Source organism: Epinephelus fuscoguttatus, linkage group LG3 (genome assembly GCF_011397635.1).
Source record: "Epinephelus fuscoguttatus linkage group LG3, E.fuscoguttatus.final_Chr_v1".
Taxonomy (NCBI): domain Eukaryota; kingdom Metazoa; phylum Chordata; class Actinopteri; order Perciformes; family Serranidae; genus Epinephelus; species Epinephelus fuscoguttatus.
The window spans coordinates 28396843-28417629 of record NC_064754.1 but is presented as its reverse complement, the minus strand read 5'-3'; the positions used below and the strand labels follow the sequence as shown (position 1 = coordinate 28417629).

General features: G+C 39.7%; 1 protein-coding gene across 1 annotated transcript; it reads right to left on the bottom strand.

Annotated features, from left to right (window-relative positions):
- Positions 1-184: 184 nt before the first annotated feature.
- On the bottom strand, positions 185-12032 carry parn (poly(A)-specific ribonuclease (deadenylation nuclease)). Its single transcript, XM_049571374.1, has 26 exons — positions 11948-12032; positions 11607-11684; positions 11435-11514; positions 11236-11303; positions 9301-9382; positions 9046-9106; positions 7340-7508; positions 7006-7068; positions 6868-6906; positions 6731-6773; positions 6565-6645; positions 6094-6150; positions 5767-5844; positions 5625-5668; positions 5473-5515; positions 5248-5323; positions 5043-5153; positions 4876-4945; positions 4725-4780; positions 4374-4460; positions 4210-4284; positions 3937-4111; positions 3689-3816; positions 2950-3016; positions 2713-2864; positions 185-1162 (listed from the first exon to the last, which is right to left on the bottom strand). The coding sequence occupies exons 1-26, from the start codon at positions 11964-11966 to the stop codon at positions 1116-1118; spliced, it is 2049 nt and encodes a 682-aa protein (XP_049427331.1). The 5' UTR covers positions 11967-12032; the 3' UTR covers positions 185-1115.
- Positions 12033-20787: the final 8755 nt, after the last annotated feature.

Genomic DNA, 20787 nt, shown 5'->3' with positions numbered 1-20787 from the left:
GTCATCTTTAACATAATATAAAGAGTCATCAAATTACAGTTTAAATTACCACCAGAAACCTTTAACAGTAGCTGTAAATAAGAGAATTTGAATGTGCAAGTGTAAACATTTCACAGTCCGTAACAATGGTGCTCTGAAGTGACTAAGTGTGAGTATGGGAACATCAAAGACAAAAACACAGAGATACTAAGAAACATTCTTTAATTTTTTCCCCTTTTCAAGGAAATATTTAAGTATTTTTAAACTTTATCTCATACAAAAATGTATACGTCTTAACGTTTACACCTTTTGCATTAGAACATACTTTGACATTGTTGCAGGTTGACACAGTTACAAAACATTTAACACAAAAAAAGGTAAAGAAAATTAATTCTGTACAAAAAGAAAACAAGCACCTCTTATGAAGGATCAAAATGTCACCAATAATAAACATCACATTATCATTGATAAGCTTATATATGTCTGATAAAACTGGGGAGGTTGACAGAACTTATACATTAGTTTAAAAAAATGGGGGGAAAAACCATTTGACTGCATTAAAATACTAAATGACCCAGACGTTGTAAACTACAGGACCTGTCCGGGGCTGTTTTATCTCTCAGGGACTATTAAACAGATTCACAGGGATACAAAGACCGGAGAAAAAGAACATCTCCCTCACATGCACAAACTCGCACACAACTCACGCTCTCAAAATATAAGACTGAATGGAGGTGACGGTGTCGTTAAAAATGAAGAATGTTTTCAAAGTGACAACATGGCTGTGGTGGCAGATTCCAGTCTGAACAACACACCAGAGAATAATGAACATTTCTGGAGTTTAGCTTTTAAGATTCTAGTGAAGTGTGTATGTGTGTGTTTACCCGAAAGAGTTGCCTGCTCCTCTGATATAAGATCAAAATATGGCAGCTGTCGTTATGGCTTGTGTTCTCTCTTTCAATAGTCCAGTCAAGTAGCTTGGCTGGTAGCTTTGGACACGGTATCCACAGCTGTTGAGTGAACGAATGGATTTAGGGCGTGCACCACGACCTTACAGGAGAGCGCCCCAAGTGCTTAAGAAGAGGCTGAGCGGGACCTCAGTGTGGGACAGTGGCCTCTCCACTCCTCACCTCTTGCTACCAAACTTCTGGGACCTCAAACAGTGACGTTGTAGATTCAGCACCTGTACAGAAGAGGAACAGACATGCAAAGATAAGAACAAGAACGGCACTTTAAGGATCTTCATTTGCAGGTTCACGCTGAAATCTAATTGGGTACATTTAAAAGAGGGTTAGGGGGATTTAGGCACATAGCGGTGACGACTGCATACTGCAACACGCTAAAAATTCTCCTGGTTAGATTCTGTTCAGGAGGTTTTTACCAGGAGCCAAATATCTGCAGAGGTCTCTTCTTCTCCAATACAAATGACCCCAGGTCATGCTAAGGTAACAAAACCACAATGATTCTTATTTTCAGATGATTATACACTAAAGAAAACATACTTATATTCCATCTCTGCCAATATATCCCCTACATCCCACACATTGGAGCTTAAGCTTTTGAACCCCAACACCGCAAGCCAGGTGGCTCACTCTGCCCGAGTTGATCCTCCCGAAATATCACAAATCATGTTAATAATGTTAACCACTTACTTCCTCACCTACTCCTCATCCCCTATAGGACATAAGGCTGCACTGAGATCTCTTATTAGCATGCTGCCCTTGGCAATATGCTGTGCCTCTCCCAATGACAGGTGCATCTTGTCCAGTTGACACACTAGCAGACATGACTGCTTCCAGCTTTTTGGGGTCATAATCTTGTTTTGTCCTCCTAACCTAGTTGCATTGTTAACATTAAAATCAAAACAAAGTCTGTCGCTGGCCTCCGTAAAAAAAAATAAAAATAAATAAATAAAATAAAATAAAAAAAATAAAGACACTTGTCCTCAGCCTACCCCGTGCTGCTGGCTGAGTAGAAAAGGTACCTGCCATCTGATCTTACAACTCTTGTCAGAGATGCCATCATTGAATGTGTCAGTGGTACTATACATGCTGCAGGACAGTATTTATGAAGACGAAATGTCCACAATGTCCGCATGTCCACAGGTTTTCAACATGTCACAATTATTTGTGTTGTTTATCAATGGATACAAAAGGGTGTCAAAGTTGTTTCATTCAAGAACCACATTGATGGGACATTAATGTTATTAATCTAAAAAAAAAATAAATAAAAATAAATAAAAATAAAAAAATTAAAAAAAAATGTTTAATGAATACAAGATTAAACCTGTAATAACTATGTTTTTGGCAACTTTGGGGCAGCAGAAACTAGATGTAAACACAATGTTGGTATGTCACTTTTCAAGTTGGTATTCATGGCAGTGTTGCCACATATATAAACGTTCTTGATTCCATTTGGGATAAACGCTCTGAGTTTTGACACTGCTGTTTTGGTCATGCTTTAGATGATGCAGACAGGAAGTGAGATAGTGAGTTTCGCTATCGTCATGCAGATTTTGGCCATTATTTCTCAACAATTTGTGAATCTGTATTTTGTCAAGTCATGCTGCATTTTGCTCCTCCTCCCTGTTTACACTGTAACCGTGGATCTACAGATGATGGTAAATGCATTACGTCTAAAACTGAGGAGCTGCAGTTATAAGGAGCGTCTTCTCCATTCAAACTGTGTCAACCTGATTCAAAGTGCCATCAAACCCTCGCACTGACAACACACCTTCAGACTTCTTTTTCTTGTTCTTTTGACCTTTCCTCCCATGGGCTGTCGGAGCTTGTTGCCAGGTGACCGTCCCCTCAGCATCACTGCCTTCAGGAGTTTGCCTCTCATCATCAGGGATTGGACTTGACCCTGATGAATCTGATGGCTCTCTGCAGGGCACAGCAGCCGTTAAAAGACTTGTATCACAGCAAACAGAACAGCAACAGCGCAAATGTTCATCTCTGTTTTACTTACGCCGTCTTGAGCCATCCTTCTGAGGTCTTGCTCTCAATAGCTTCTGCATTCGCCTGCCCACTTTTGTCTGGGAAACACAATGACAACCAGTATATGAGAGCCTGAATTAGACATCTTATACAGTTTATACACTTTTATTTAATTAGCAGGGACACACTTAAATGTGTAACACCAAGCATCACAAGGCTTAAGCTGGCAAAGTCATCCATGTGGGAAGAAAATGACACGGATTCAGTGGCTAGTAAATGACAAATCATTATGGATAACTGACAAATGTTGAGACTACAAAAGGCACAACTGAAAAAAAAAAATCATATTGCTCATTACAACATCAGAGTAAAGCCAAAAATGAATCCACCAAATGTACTGCATGAATCATGGAAATCCAGTAACAATTAGTGTTATTTTATGTTGCAAAATTCTTGCCAAAGAGCAAAAGACGTCCTTCGTTAACTAATATGAAATGCAAAACTATCCCTCAGAAATATATTGGGAGAATGTTGTCGATCAAAAATGCACCTGACCTGTTCATTCTGCAGCAGGTGGCCAATGATAAGATGTGTCTGATAAATAAATCTGATGGAAAACAAATCACCCAGCCTTTATTATTCACAATACCACCTGCCCTCTCTCCCTCAGGGCACACTCAATCTCCGCTAAGTACTTTTCTTAGGAAAAACCTGCTTCATGTTACCACACTGCAGCAGCAAAGTAGCTGTGCACACATGCGTTCACACACCATCAGTTTTCATCTTCTTGCTGCCTGTGCTATCCGGGTATGAGTAGTGACTCCAGCCGTCTGTAACTGGAGTGTCTCCAAGCCCCTGCTCTCCCTGAACGGGGCTGATGCTGCGTTTCCTCAAACCCCTGGAACAAAAAATAAACCATACATGCATCAATATAAATAGAGACTGTGCATATCTGCAGATATTCCCATACTGAGAGGTAAATAAAATGAAGACACAGTGTGTATCAGCGCAGGTGTACCTGGGGTATCCAAAACCAGCAGCAGTCGCAGAGGTGTAGTGAGGTTTCACCCAGCCGTCCTCTCCCCAAGATTTGGGTGTCTGGCCGAGCTTCTCCTTGTCCTGCTGCTTACCCTGGATGTACTCTGCATACGTCTGGATCCTGTAACTCTCTGCATAGCGGCTGGTGTTCATAGCTACGTGATGAGATGAAGATGTTAGCAGGTAAGCAGGCTGCATCAACCTTTTCTGCCCTGTCGTGTGTGTTTGCATTCAGCTAGGATTTGACACTCACCTATCTGTACCTGGTCTGTCTGACTCAGGGACACAAATGCTGATGTGTCATCTATCCATGAAACCTGGATGTTTCCTGTGAGGATAGTAGAGGTAGAGATTAAGTAATAAAATATGGGTCATGCCTGTGTGCAGGCAGAATTATCAGGCAAAATCATGTCTTACCAAAGGCACTGAAGAGCTGGTAGAGGTCACTAGTCTTCCACTCTTTTGGGAAGGTGACGTACAGGACATGGTCTCTTTTAGGCTGCACTGTGGGAATACAGGGAAAAACAGCTATGTGTAAGGGGAAGGAGGGGTGTTAGATTTAATTCAAAGCTGTATAGAGCACAATGTGGCAGCAGGAATATGTATCCTGTGTACACAATACAAACAAGACAAGGAACTTCTTGTGAAACACTGCACCACAGTGCTACTAACATTCAGAAACTCCATAGGGTTCCTTTAAAAATGTGGCATGTAGTCGATGCATAAATCCTGACATATATTCCTGCTGTGCAACAATGTCTTACTCACAATCTGGTCCTGTGATGTTGAGGTAGGGAATGTCTATTATCCTCATCAGGAAAAGCCTTCAACAAAAAGTATTACATGTATGCTTTAAAAATATTTTCAGCAGTTTATTAAAGACAGGAGCAAATACAGTGATTTTAAGTGCATCTCTTACTTGTTGAAGAAAGGCTCAATTAGTTTGGAGCGAGCAGAGATGTATGCTTTTGGTGGAGTCAAGAAAGAGCCTGTAAAGAGTGTGTTGAGCAGACCAAGTCAAACAATGCTTATTTTGAGTTTTCTAAAAATTTATTTGCAAACCTGATTAGTGGGATTGTGTGTTACCCAGGTAGTTGGCCATTGAGATGAAACAGAGGCCAGTGATGTAGGCATCGTACCCGGCCTCGTGGAGCTGCTCCTGGGCTGTGTCATAACTCGGGAACCCCTCTGCCGTTTCTAAAAGGAACAGAACAAAGAACGACCAAAAAAGGTGTCAGCAATATTTTGTAGGTTGGGAGTGGTTCAGGCAAATGTTAGAGTATTTACTCACCAACTTGTGGTGACTTGAAGGGGCTCTCCTTCAGCTGTTTCTCCAGCTCTGCCAGAGAGGTGTTCGTGATCATTTCCTGAAACATCAAAGTAAAATAAAACTTGTTAGTCATCTGTCTGTCTTACTTTAACTTTAATAATAATGTCCAATCAGTTTCTGATTTTACCTTCCTAAAATATCTTAATTACCAACAACAAATTGACACCCCTGGTATTCAACATATACCTTAAAAGGCTGAGTGGAAGCCATCAGCTTTGTGTCCAGAAGTCTGCAGGTGGATAGATAGCCATTAAGGTGTTGAATAACAAGAAGTACAGAAAATCATCTGTTGTGAAGAGGAGTAAAATAATTTAGCAAAAAAGGAGAGGACTACATACCTTGGGAAGACACACATCGTGACCTCTTTAAAGTCTGGGAGATCCTGAAGAAAAGAGCATTGATGCAAATAATTAATAAATCACATTACCGAGTAATAATCTGCCATGTCATTAGCTAAATTGTTCTATCTGATGTTTTTACCTCTGGCAGAGGGCAGTAGAACTGGTGGATGGTGTGCATCACATCCAAGAGCATGTTGTGACCAACCACGAGTTTACCCTGTATGTCGTATGAATTGGGCGGTCAGATTTTCCAAAGTCAAAATATTTAAGAACAAATGCAAAAACAAAAAATAAGCAACAGAAAGATGCCATTTTGGTGCAATAAAAAACAGTAATGATGCAATGAACAATGGGTCATGTATTCCAGTTGCTAATTAATTAATTTAAATACAATTCTTATGATTAGAATCAAAATTTAAGATTTTTAAGATTTTACAGTTTGACTGAAAAAGTTGAGAAGACTCACAGATTTAGAGATGGCATGGATGACCCTGGAGAAGCCAACAGCATCATTTAGCTCCTCCTGTTGGCGACAGAGAGGTGTGGTGCAAAAATATTAGAATCAATATCTAGTGGATCCTTCAAGGGAAACTTTGCCCATTTTCATCCAGCTCTGTGTCATCACAGTGTGTGCAGATGAACAGTGTTTTTGGAACTCCTCGCTCATTTACTGGCAAACTTTAATGACATGTTTTTGCGTCACCCAGCAGACTTTTGCCAGTGGATAGGCTAGAGGATCTGGGTGCTCGCTGCACTGGGGAAAGCCAGCACGTTCATCTGTACACGCTGCTTATTTTCAGCCAGCTCTATGTCATAGCAAAGTTTCCCTTTAAGTTCTTCATAATGAAAGACAAACTTGTGTGAACACACTGCTCACAATTAGAATAAAAATGTGACTAACTCTTTAATTTAATGTAAATCTTGATGCCAAACTCACCTGCTCTCTCTCTTGTTTCTGCTGTTCCCTTCTCTTCCTCTCTTCTTCATCTACCTTGCTGACCTGGATGTATCGCTCCTTCTGCACATATAAAGAACTTGTATCAATATTTTACATATTTCACACAAGAATGAAGGGGAAGACTGGTGGAAATAAAACTCTGCACCTTGTCTGTTTCCACAGTTTCCACATGTAGCCCCTTAGGGAATCTGTGAAAACAAGACAAACCTTAATTTTCACAAAAAAAACAACAACAAAAAAAAAAAAACAACAGCAGCAGCAAAAGTGTTCCATGGTACTCACTTCCAGTTCAGTGTCTGGTATATCAGCTTCCTCTGAAACCTGGTGGGGAAATATAAGTATAGGTAGAGATAAGAATATCATACAAAATGTACATGATTAATACAAATTCTGTGTGTTTTGAGAGAAGGACTAGTGTACCCAGTGCATGGCTCCAAGTCCAAGGTCTTCTCTGAGTTACTGAAGAGGGCCTCAACTTTCTCTCTGTGAGGAAATGATCAAAACACAACAGGGCAGACACTTATGATGGGGTCTCCTTCCAGTTGGCAATGCCCCGTATACTTCAAAGCCACCTCAGCTGGCTCTTACTAATGTGAAGGACCTAAGATGCTGCCACTATACACAGTCCTCATACACAACCCTGTCAGCACTCACAGCTCTTCATACCACTATGGTCTGAAACAAGAGCCACATTACTGCCTTCAGTGTACATATTTTACACAAAAATGTACTCCATATGTACTGCAACACTTACATCACCCTGTTGATGAAGTCTTTATGTTCCTCAGGGACATGTGCAGGGCCTTTAGAGGAGGATGGTGAGATGTAGGATGGCGTTCCTACACCATTAGCATGCTGATTTCTTCTCTCCTCTGTCTGCTCCCTCAGCTGGGCTTCCTCCTCTTGGTTTAGGTATGGGATTCCTTTGAAAAACAGTCTCAGAGTTATGTCTCTGTATTGACCTTAAGTTCTAAGGCAGCTCTACATGTTCACTTACCTAGACAACTGCAAAGCTAGATAATTTATTGCATTGTCATTCAATCACATTAAACTTTGTCATTGACTGTGTTTACAAGGTCTTTAGTATCCTGGTTTTGAGGCTTATCCCGGCTTTGCGCATATCCAGGATATGATGTTTACATGGAACACAGAGGAACCTGTTTATTCACATCCCTGTATACATGATGAATACCAGTAACCCGTTTTCTGATCACTGCGTCCTATCTGCGCAGGCGTGTGTTACGTCTTTTGTTTACAACAGATTGAGCGCGAAATGTGATATATTTATTATATTTACAAGTAAGACCAAAATGAGACCTCTTTGGCTTCTAGTGGGCTTAGCGTTAGTAAATACTCACGTCGCATTACAGCTATGGCTCATCCACTTCATCTTCAGCAATGGGAGGAGAGAGCGACAACAAATATTGAATACGTCACCAACTTTGATAGGTATTCGGCTGTTACTGTCACCACGCAGTACAAGGCAACAGTGGATGAAAATACGTAGCCGTGACTGGTGGGATAGGATCGTTCTCATGGAGTTTACAGATTCAGAGTGGAGAGAAAACTTCAGAATGAGTAGGGCATCCTTCAGCCGGCTGTGTGACGTAGTTGAACCATTCATGAAACCGGGATAAGGTGTATACATGCTCCAGTATCCCGGCTTCTATCAGAGTACTCCAGGTGGCAAAACTGGGTTTCTTGAAACCGGGAAAAGGGCATAACCCGGTTTCTGAATTTGGGATATGGTGTTTACATGCACAAACACAAAAACGGGATACTTAAAAAATCCAATCAAAACCGGGATACTAAAGACCTTGTAAACACAGTCATTTTGAGTTCATGCTCTGAAAGACTACTAACAGACTACAGTAAGGTGAAATAAGTTTGCTGTTTTCTTGCATCTTTTAAACATTCTCTAACATTACCACTGGAAAAAGGCTGAGGGTGAACCGGGACAGTTAGAAGTCATAGTTTCTATAAAGACTAGCCTAACAATCAGATTGAAATGCCATTTTGTGGGCAGTGATTCAGAGGTTTGGATCCAGACTAACAAAGGACCACTATCTCAAGTCTGAGAGAGGAGCAAGTGGCCTGGGGCCAGCTGTTCCAGTATGACAGACGATGACAGCTTTCCTAATTCCCACACTGAGGCAGAGGTACTGCTCAAAAGTTTTAAATGCCAATTCCAGTGTGAATGTTTCTCTACTGAATCCAAAATGTTTTTCTGTACCAATATTAGTAAAACTTCAAGTGTTAAATGTCTTAAAAACATATCCATGTACTTTGCCTAAATTAACTGCAGTATGAAATTATTCAGAAGATATATACACCAAAATAAAAACTGACCAAGCATTCACTACCGACTTTCCAGAATGACTATGTGATGCTGTAAACTAAAATATTGAGGTTTAGTACCGACCAAAACAGTATTACACTGTCACTTTTTGATGCACTCACCATGACAGAACACCTTGTTGAAGTCAAATCCTTGACTGGCCAGGAAGTCAATACTGGAACTCTGAAATGACAAAGATAATCATCTGTTTTCACAACTCTCAAAACAAAAAGCCAAAAGGCATGTGATCTTTTTACAGCTGTGCAGGTTTTATCAGGCACAATCATTTTTAAAACCACCCAAGTCATAGTCACTATTAAAAACTTCTCAGTTCACACTGAAGGACCCAATGATCCCAAGGAGTTACTCGCACTTACTTGACAGATGAACTTTACGTCTGGGGACGTCCTGTTGAACGGTTTCGGGAATATATAAAAATTAAAAGGCTTTGTGATATACCTGCAGAGATGGAATACAGGAAACAAGGATTAGTGAAATCATTCCAGTAGCTAGCAATTTAATACAATAACCTGCATGCAAGTCATACAAAATCTGAATCACTTTAATTGTTAACATCAATTTGACAAATGTTTTGGCATCCAACATTGCTATGAGGAAAATGCATATAAACTGCTGCTTGTTTGGAATATCTTAAACTGAAATTACAATAGAAGATAAAACGTGTTTACCATAAAGCCATGAATCGGGCTGGATTACCCTGCTAGGTGACTCCAGTGCAAAGGATTGATTTTGACAAGACAGGGCCTCAAGATCTGGTATTAACACAGAGCCCACCTTGAGGCCCTTATCACGTCAGTTGATATTTGCTTGAGTGTTGGATATTCGCAAAAAAGAATTCTATTTACTTAGTTAAACTAGTTTTTGGGTCCCCTGTAGCTCTGGAGCCCCAGGGCAGCTACCCATCTGGTAATCCAGCCTTGCTTAAATTAAGACATGGTACAATGTGTACTTGTGATTTGTCAGTGTGAAAACACACGCACATTTATTTTGTCCAGTTGCTGAGTCCAACACTGTCTCCAAAAGAACTCAGAACAAGCTGGCTTTTTCTTTGTACCGTACAATGAACCAGTCTGCTCTCAAAATGTTGAATTTTTCTTCATATGAATAGTTAGTTTGAGAGTGTTCTGTCTTCTTTAGAAGATGGTACTTCTAATTTGTCCCCAAATACCAATGTCAGTGAGTTTGTTTTTTAGATAAACTATGACCCCCGGATGTTGCATCCCCTTTTTTTCATGATTAATGGTGACAGTGTGGTAGAGATGGATCTTGTATTATGTATGGTGTATTGTATGCATTTGTGTTGGACTACTTTCTATAAAGCAAATCACCTCTCAGGGACATTAAAGGTGCAATATTGTAAAACTTGTAAAAAGTCAGATTTCCATTTTTAAATTAAAGCAGGTATAGCTACACAAATACTGTGAAAGTATCAAAACGCTAAATCCACAGAGTAATGCACACAGTCCGTACCCTGAAACTGTGCCTTGAAACAAGTCATCGGGATTTCAGTGAAGTTGTAATGTCACAACTATATTATACAGACCTTCTCAAACTTCAAACATGAACATTCTAAATGCGTCCTGAATCTCAAACGCAGCTCTCAATCATGTCAATTGGTCCATGAACTGTGGTCAAATTGTCAAACTAGGCAGCACTGGTCAAATATGAATCAAGATTCTGTTACTGCATTGCCTATTTCTTGTCTCAAATGTTTAGACATAATTTAGTGTACGGTTAAACTGTAAAATTAGAAAGTTGGACCAGCAGGTGGGCGGTGCTTGGTTATCTGGTAAACTGGATCCAACATGGCAGCCAGGTCACAAACATTCTCATTTTAGAGCTAAACCGTACACTAAAATGTGTCTCTGAAAACATCTCAGATGAGAAACAGGCAATGCCGTAACAAAATCTTGATTCATATTTGATTTGCACTGCCTAGTTTCAACAGTTTGACAGCTGCTCCTCTGCTCTGATTGGTTGTTAACATTCATATGCAGTAAGGCCATCACAAATGCTACAAGGCAACAGAACAGCTTACCAACAGTTACCAACTGTAGCTTTAAGGAGAGAGGTGCTAAACAGAGTGTTTCAGACAAAGGGTAAATCCAGGTATATTCAGGCATAGAGTAAGAGGACAAATAGTGTTTTTTAAACATTACATCATTAGATGTGTCCTAGTAGGAACCCACAGCACAAGTATGCATCTGGAAATTTGCATAATATGGGACCTTTAAGGTTTTTTGAATCTTGAATAAGATCTATAATTATGCATTTGTTTGTCAGATACTCACTTTGACTTTGTCTGGTCGTACTTGAATGTACATAATCCAAACTGGAACAGCAGAAAGTCCATGGAGTGCTGGAGGACACACACACACACACACACACACACACACACACACACACACACACAGAGGGAGAGTTAAAATGAGACGAACAGACTGGGTTATGGAGGGAAAGCAGGATGGAGGTGTGCATTAATCTGCTAACCTTTTTAAGCTTTGTGTATCGCTCTTCCGGTGTGTCCAGCCCGTTGGTGAGTGCACTGACATTAGGACCGTCGCTTATCCCTACAAACACACACATATATGACACATAACGTTATCTCAATTTACATTCACACCGCTGACTATTTCAACCCCAATTCCTGCTTCAACGTTACCTGAAAATTCTCCATCGATGGCAAGGAAGTCAGCCTCGTCTATCGCGCTGTACACCGTGTTTAAACTGTCCTTATAATCTGGAGCAAGAAAGGTAAAGTGTATTAACATCAGCAGCTATGTTAGCGTGATGGGGGGCGCGTGCTAGCCAGCAGGGGAGCACAGCAACCCGCAGCCTTGCAGCTAACAGTTACCTAGCTAGCTACATAGCAACACAAAAAGCAGAGGAACAGAAGAGGTTAGTCAGGTTTAAAAATATCTCAGGTCATTACTCTGCTGTGCGTTATCAAGATGTCCACAGCCAGCTCAAAATACAGTGAGAAAAATGTGGCTGGCTACTTACTCTGGCGTGTCACCTCCATCCCTGCACAATGACTGAACCCGGCTGACAGCTAACGTTAGCTAGCCTACGTCAACTGGCTTTTAACCGTTTTACAAATACTTCCGGTGCCAGGAGGCACGAGTCTATGGTTCGTACGAGCTGTGGTGTTTTAAATTAGATATATTAAAGTTTACATTAAAAATAACATATCTTATAATAAATATTATAGGTAATTTAATATTTTACGTGTTGGTTAAGATGTTAGAGAGATGGGGAAATGAAACTGAATTGATTTTGAGGTGCGTTTTACTGCCTTTCCTTTTATATTCTTGATATTTTTCGTTGAAAATTTGGTTGTAAATGTGTGTAATTATACCACCCATTCAAATAACCTCAACTAAAGATACACCCAAAGTAAGAGCTTAAAAAACAAAATAACAATGACCCTCTCATATTTCAGAATCAGAATACTTTATTGATCCCCAGTGATAAATAATTGGGACTATTTCAGGACTGCTTTATTTCAGTTAAGGTCATAAAGGTCATACTGTTCCAGAGAAATTACATTTATAGAAATCACCGTAGTTGTTTATTATGGGACTTTTTGCCGTATTTTGTTTCTTACCCTTACTTGCCTCATTTGTGTGATGACGTATTTTGCTTGGCTGCTGTAACACTACAAGGTCCCTTTGGAAATCAGTGGTGGAAGAAGTAGCTACACAGATCTGCTACTTAAAGGAGTGCATCACTAACAGCATGACCATTTGTATATAATTTGGTCATGTCGTGTTACCTTCAATTCCTGAGGAAAACTTTTCTTTTACATGCCTCCACAGAAAATGGCGAACATATTGATTCACTGATTGATTGGGGGCCAGGTTTAACAACAGCAAAACTATATCTCACAACTTGTGCAGTATGAACCAAGTGTCATTTATCCAGTTGTATGCTCTGTGCTGCCTAAGAATGTAACCACCCCATTTAAAACTGAACTGAAAGTGAAACTTATGCTCTCTTCAAAGCCAGACTCCATTACGATTTTTTAAATATTTATTTACTTATTGCAAAAATGCATGTGTTTGGGTCATACATAAGGTAGATGAGTGAAGTATTCCTTTAAATAAAAACAGAAAACCATATTCTAAAATACTCCATTACAAATAAAAGACCAGAATTTAAAATGTTGCTCTGAGTGTTATCAGCAAAATGAACTTCAGGTATCAAAAGTAAAAGTACTTATTGTGCAAAACATCTCACTTAAGTGTCACAATATAATAAAATATCAATATAGAATAGTAGCCTACCTGTAAAACTTCCATTAAAAGCCTTGTCCCAGTTAAACACCTAGTCTCCTTTATTAGCCTGGTGTGGCTACACATTTTGACAAATAAACACCTGTCTCAATGAGAGGCCTGGTCTGATCGCCAAGGAGTTCATTTTTTTTAATAGAATATCTTTGGATGTATAAAAGCGGGTTGTTGACTACCTCGATTCCTCGATTACCCTGCATGTTCTTCATATTCCCTTAGTCAATAAGATTAGATCAAATTAATGATTCACAATTGATATTTTATCTTAAGTCTAATTCTTAAACAAGTAATATTCATACTGCTTTAAACAAACAATTTAATTGTTTTTTTCCAATCTTTGCTGAGCAACAGTTTTGAGTAAAAGGAATTAAAGGCCTGTCCCATAAAGACGCCTGTCTCAAATATAGGCCTGTTGATTTCAGTGATTTAAGCAAATAATAGCCCAGGCTACTAATCAAAGTTTTACAGTTTTTAATTTTTTATCACAGACAAATATGCCTACACATAAGCATTTTAATATTGTAGTTATCAGTGTGGAGACAATTTTAGATTCACTTCATACTAATTGCTAGATTGGTAGGCTCCAATACTGCATCATATCATATGCAACATGCTTGCTATGTAAAAAGTAACTAGTAACTATAAGTATCAAATAAATGTAGTGGATTAAAAAGTGCAGCATTTCCCTCTAAAATGTAATGGGATCTTTACAGTCTATGAGTGGAGGAGAAATATAAAGTATAGAATAGAAATACTCAAAGTACATAGCTAAGATAAGGCTACATCAAATTAAGGACGCAAGATGCTTTCATAATGCAGCTGTACTGTAACCTTATGCAGAAACATCGACCTTTTACTCCTTATGCTTTTCATGTACACAGAATAACACATTTATGAATTTATGGTCACTACTTTAATATTCTTTATGGTCATGGTAGACTGGACCCATCAAATCTGAGGCAAAGGCAAGGAAACAAGGACAAAATCCATCGCAGTCTATCATTATGTAATGCACCTCCACAAAAACTGCCTTGAATATGAGCAGGATTTGTGGCTCTCACTGTGGATCATAGTTGGATCTGCTGCATTTATGAGCTGAAGTTCCTGATGTGATTTAAGGTGGTGTCTCTGAAGTCAGGCTGGCGATACCGCTGCCACCAAGTTCATAAGAGGCAGAGCAACCCCTGATATTATTATCCACAATTTGTATGCTAAAATTAACATAAAGAAGTATTTTTCATAAGAAGACGTCTTTGCAGTAATGCAGGGGTGAGATATTCCCGCCACTGAAATGCAAAGATGACATTTCAGAGAGTATGGACAGGAGGAGTTTTTCTCATCTTTAATGTAGGGAAATAGGAAGAAGCTTCATCTTTCATGTCTGATGTTTTCTCTATGGTTGTAATTTTGTAGAGTTATATGGTTTTTGACAGTTTTTTCACAGATATGCAATAAATTCTTTCCTGTAGCCTTCAGATGTACTGTATGTCAAATATAGTTATCTGTGCATGCAGTGAGCTGCATCCTGTATGCCTTAGATTTTTATTACTATTATTTAGTTGTATTATCCTGTGGCCCTGGATGTAAACAGAATATTCACTTCCGCTAGATTATTATTATTATTATTATTATATTCTTTTAAGTTGACAAGATGCAGAGGAAAATATAATTACAAATTCTGCAAACTGAGATCAAAATAATTCCATAAAAGCATCTCACTTTAGAACAAACAAAAGAAAAAGCTGAAGAGAGAGGAAACAAACATCAGGATGACAAAGACATGAGTGACATGGGAAAAAATAGATTATAGCAGAGCACAATGTGGTGACAAATACTTACATAAGTGATAAATGACAAGGCAAATTAAACAGATTTAATTAAATATGGTTGATGAGTGGAAGTGAGAGTGGGAGGCAGCGTGTGTGTGTGTGTGTGTGTGTGTGTGTGTGTGTGTGTGTGTGTGTGTGTGTGTGTGTGTATATGTGTGTGTGTATATGTGCGTGCTGAACTTTAACAGAGGGCACTTGAATCACAATTGATCCATGGGATGCCTTTATTTTTGAATGACCTTTAAGGTGTCATTTCACATTTACTGCTGTTGTGGGTTTTTCAGCCCACACACTCTGCGCCAGAATCTGTGATGTGTTGCTGGGAAAAAAACTGCAAACATATTCAGTCAACTTTCCCCAGCTTGTTGTTTTCAGGTCTGTTACACGTGTGAACAGAAATGTCATCACAAACAGCTGAGCTAAACCTGCATGAGTTTATCGTTTTTGTGAAAAACACGTCCCCCTAAAAGGTTTTCCTACTCTTTTCACCATCAGACATCAGTGTGCTGATCTGCTGAGTGAGTCAGAGATGAGACACTCACTCTTGTTCGACTGCACATATCCACTATCAGTCTCAGAAAATCAATTTCTCTGAATGAATGAAAATGACTTTTGCTCCCTGCTGAGTAGTGAAATGTATTATATAGAGAAACCTTTAAAACAAAAAAATGGGCATTTTAAGCCATTAAGGCACAGGTTTATATGTTCTGAAGTCTGTCTGAAAGCACTGCTGATGTTCCCATATTGCATTGAGCTCATTTTTGGCAGTGGTGAAACATAACTCTGTAGGTGCAATTTTTAGATATTTGTATTTCCATGTTAAGCTGCTGTATACTTCACTTCATTTAACCTCCTGAGACCTGTGTCCTCATATGAGGACATCACATTTTGGATTTACTTGACCTTACACTTCATTCTACTTAACTACTTAACTAATTTTGTTTGAGGCCATGCGGCAAGGTGAGTGTGCTTGCTGATCCTGTAAGTTCAGTTAGCTCCTTTAACTTTAGCTTATATTGTAATTATGCTATGTAGCGTGTGAAATAGAGTATGGTGAATGTGATAGGAAAGGTAGTATCAGCCCTGTTTCTACCTGGAGCTCGCATGTACGGAGCCTGGGTTTGGTTGAAGGTGGCAGTGCTGTTTGGGCTGAGAAAGCCATGTGTAAGTAAGGTAAAGGAGGTTATTGGTTGGTGTGGAGAGCAGTGAGACCTGGCATTAGGGGAGTGTCTCTGGGACGCCAGAGATCACTGTCTAGCCTCCTGGAGGTGTCGTGGGACCAACTAGACGAAACACCGGTGAAAGGAGGTTCCCACCCGATGACCCCAAAGACATGTTAGTTATCACTGCTCACTGGTCTGCATAGTTAAGCCTTGCCATATTAGCTTATCATAGGGCTTAGGAGGTTATTCACTGAGTGCTGATCCTTTTTGAGAGCACAAACGTCTTGTGTTTATTTATTTTAAAGATATTTTTTGGGGCTTTTTAGCCTTTAATGGATAGGACAGACAAGCATGAAAGGGGGAGAGAGAGAGGGAGTGACATGCAGTAAAGGGCCACAGGCTGGAGTCGAACCTGGGCCGCTGCGGCAACAGCCTTATACATGGGGCGCCTGCTCTACCACTAAGCCACCAGTGCCCCTTCTTCTGTTTATTTGAATGAAAACTTAGACCTGTTGTCCTCGTTTGTGGACACTTTTTTGTGCCATCTAGTGGTAATGAGACCACAATCTACTAATCAATGTAAAAACAAGATGGCAGCCATCTCTGCCAAGTCAGTCTACAGCTGATCCCAACACAAAAGTGGACAAGGTCGAAAACCTGATCAGATTTTATAATTGAAACTTGTGTATTTATGATTAATAATGTTGGTAGTTTAATATGGCAACAAGCTTGACCAATTTTAGCAACAGTAACAAGCTAAGACCCTGTTAATTAGGAATTACTCATTTGAAGACATTGGGACTTTATTGTCATTTCATTTATGGACATTGGGACTTAATTATGGTTGACAATATTTTATTTTTTATACTTATCGGGTCCTACTGATCCCAAATAGCATCGGAGAAATTAAATTAAAAATACATATCAAATGAAAGTCTCAGGAGGTTAAGAGGCAAATATTGTGCTCTTAACTCCATTACACTAATTTAAAAGCTTTAGTTACTTGTTACTTTACAGACTCATAATAATTAATAGAAAATCTAATCAACTTATATATTATGATATATTATTATAGCATAAGCTACTCATAAAGTAGGGTCCAGCGATATGGAGAAAATCAAATATCAAGATTTTTGACCATCAATATTGATATTGCGACAATATTGTAGGGTTGATTATTGGATCAGCTGATTGATGGAAGGCAGTCAGCTGATAGATCACATGATTCCTTTTTATGCAACCAATTGGCAAATCTCATCAGGGCGCCCTGTTTAAACTGCTCTGGCCTGCCTACTGTTGCTGCTTCCTCTGCAAGCCGCTTTGCAACCTGCCTCCACCCCAGCTCCTCTTTTTCATGTTGTGTCTGACTTATCAATGTCACTCTGTTTGTCATTGATGCTGCTCTGTTCTGTTCTCGGGGGGTCTTTGCTGCTGCTCTCCCTGCTTTAGGCTTTCCATGTACGCGCATGGAAGGGCAGGAGGTTTGCTCTCTCTGTCTCAGGCTTTCCTTGTTTGCACGGTGAAGGGCAGAGAGGTGTACTCTCTCTGCCTTATGGCTTTCCACATAGGTGCGTGGAAGAGGCCTTTTGTGTAGACCCAAGGAAAGGCAGAGGGGCCCTAGAATACCGCCAAATATAATACTGAAAATGGAAATAAAGTTTTCTTTGACTAAAGTGTTCCTGACTGATATCACTTTACTGTAATACAGCCTGTAAAACCAGAAAAACACAACACATATAATGATATCCAAAATCTAAGACAATATCTCGCCTCATATCACAATATCAATATTATGTCAATATATTGCCCTGCCATAATATAAAGTAATTAAAATGAAGCCCATATTTACCAGCTGCAACATTAAAGTGATGAACACACCAGTGCAGTAATAATTATGATCCAGTAATATAATAAACTCTATACCTAAATGGGCCACAGTACATCTGTACTTTTAATTTTAGTACTTTATGTTTGTGATGATAATACCTTTGTACTTTTACTTGAGTAAAATTTTGGGTGAATGTTTGGATGCTGGACTTTTACTTGTAACAGAGTATTTTTACACTATAGTATTGCTACTTTTACTTTAGTGAAAGATCTGAATACCTCCTCAACCACTGATTTTTAGTTGCTGTAATCATTCCTGCTGTCCATAGTGGATACAAAGCGCTTTCAATGAAAACAGTGGGGGACAAAATCCTATGTAAAAATCACTTTGCCCAAAATTTCCTAATATTATTGTTAGTCTGCTGCGGCTCGGTGAGGAAACACTGTCTGTGGAAACATAATTTCATACACAGACAGACGACAGTACATTTTGTCCCCCATCTTTTACACTGAATTTTCCTCAGTAAGGGATCTCTTTGCAGTCCGTATGGACAGCAGGAATGATTACAGCAACCAGAAACGATCTATCATGCACATATGTGAATGTCGGTATTGTTTTAAGACAGACTTCAAAAGGATGTGAACCTGTCCTTTAATGGACAGCGACAGTGGAGCGATGACAGGAAATGAGAGGAGGGAGAGACAGAGATGAGGAATGACTTATGAACAGAAGTGCCCAGCTGGATGCAAACTGCTGCGATCACACTCACTTTGTCATTAAGGATGAAGGTCAGCTGTGTATATAATACCATAATATTTATTCATACGTTAGGTAATATGATGTGTGTTTTACAGTTGCCAACATTCACTTACTTAGCTCTCAGCCAGATTTACCCACAGTGGCCTTGGGGCAAAAATGTGTATGTAGTCATTCCTGTCACAGCTGTCAATCACGTTCTGTGCACACACTACACATGACGACAGCGTCATTATATTTTGCCTGGAGAAAAAACCTGTCCTGCTGTGTTGGAATATTAAGTGGCCACAGGTTCATGGTGTTTATCAAATTAGTTTATGGTCATTTTAGTCAACACAAATACATTTGCTGGAATATATACCGGGTTTATAGTCTGATCATCAAACTGAATTGCTGTTTTGTCCCAATTTTATTATTCAGTGTTCATGTCAGCCATTTTCTGTCTACCCTAACCTAATCAGCAGTGAGTGACACATCTTCTCCACCAGCGTCACTTTCAGTGTATCTAAAGTTTTGATAGGAGTTGTTATCAGCAGTTTTTGTCGGTCAGTGAAACACACATACTAATGTAAGACTTTTTATTTCTGTAAGTTTACTCAGTTTTCTCACGAATCTCATCCACACTTTGGAGAAACCTCAGCTAGTACTGTTGCGTTGTACATATTTTAAATACTCCGGGTAGAATTTAACTTCAGACATACTGTCACCCACCATCATCAAGCCTGTATCCCCCTGCTCCCTAGTTTGATTTGATGCAACACCAATGTGAGAAAGGTTACTTTTGAAATGTAACAGGTTACGTTATAAGTAATGTAACTCACCACATTTGATTGCTTTATTATTACTTTTCTAAAAAAAGATGCAACAGGCTGGAGCCTATCCCAGCTGACATTGGGTGAGAGGCAGGGTACACCCTGGACAGGTCACCAGACTATCACAGGGCTGACACATAGAGACAGACAACCATTCACACTCACATTCACACCTACGGACAATTTAGAGTCACCGATTAACCTGCATGTCTTTGGACTGTGGGAGGAAGCTGGAGTACTCACAGAAAACCCACGCTGACACATGGAGAACATGCAAACTCCGCACAGAACGGCTCCCTCCTGGGCTCTGACCAGGAACCCTTTTGCTGTGAGGTGACAGTGCTAACCACTACACCACCGTGCCGCCCCTTCTTACATTTATTTTGTAATTTAATTAAATGTAAATTGTAACTTCCCAACACTATGTAACACAATCAAGCAGTGCCAAAAGCACAGCTTTTTGATTTAGATGTCATATTGCAACTTGTATACTAAAGCTTCATGGCAAAATCAGGCATAAAACTGCACAGTTTCTTGAACATTACCCTTCTTATACACCCGTTGTAAAGATTGTTTTACTGCACCTGCATACCAGATTTCTTTGTGATGACATTTACATCCATTTTTACTTCTGCCCTTGCGAGTAATGAAGGTTAAACAAATCTAAAACGTTCCCTAACCTCATAAAGTGCCCATCAGATTTAAAATATTCCTTGGTTGAACTAAAACCTAAACTAGACAGCCACCACCACCACAGGAGGGCACTATACTCCACCATTTTAGATAGGTTGTTATCTCGCTTTCAGAGAACCCCTCCTCTCTTCCCTTACACACACACACACACACACACACACACACACACACACACACACACCTGCATGTGGATGCTTGAGCTCACTATAAAGCCTCTCTGCTCCCTCCATTTTTTTTTCTTTTTCATCAAAGCACCTCATAGCTTTTACAGTCAAAAGGAGCACAATGGGGAAGTCACAGGCTGGGCAGAGTCAGGAAGTGAATGAAAGAATGAAATTCAGTCAGGGTGAGGGATGAGTGGTGGGATGGAGAGGCAGTAGGGGTGGAAGGGAGAAAGGGGAGCTGCAGTTTAAGGTAAAAGCAGGCTGAGGGGAGACCATTATTTGTCAAGTGAGCCTGTTCGTGTGTGT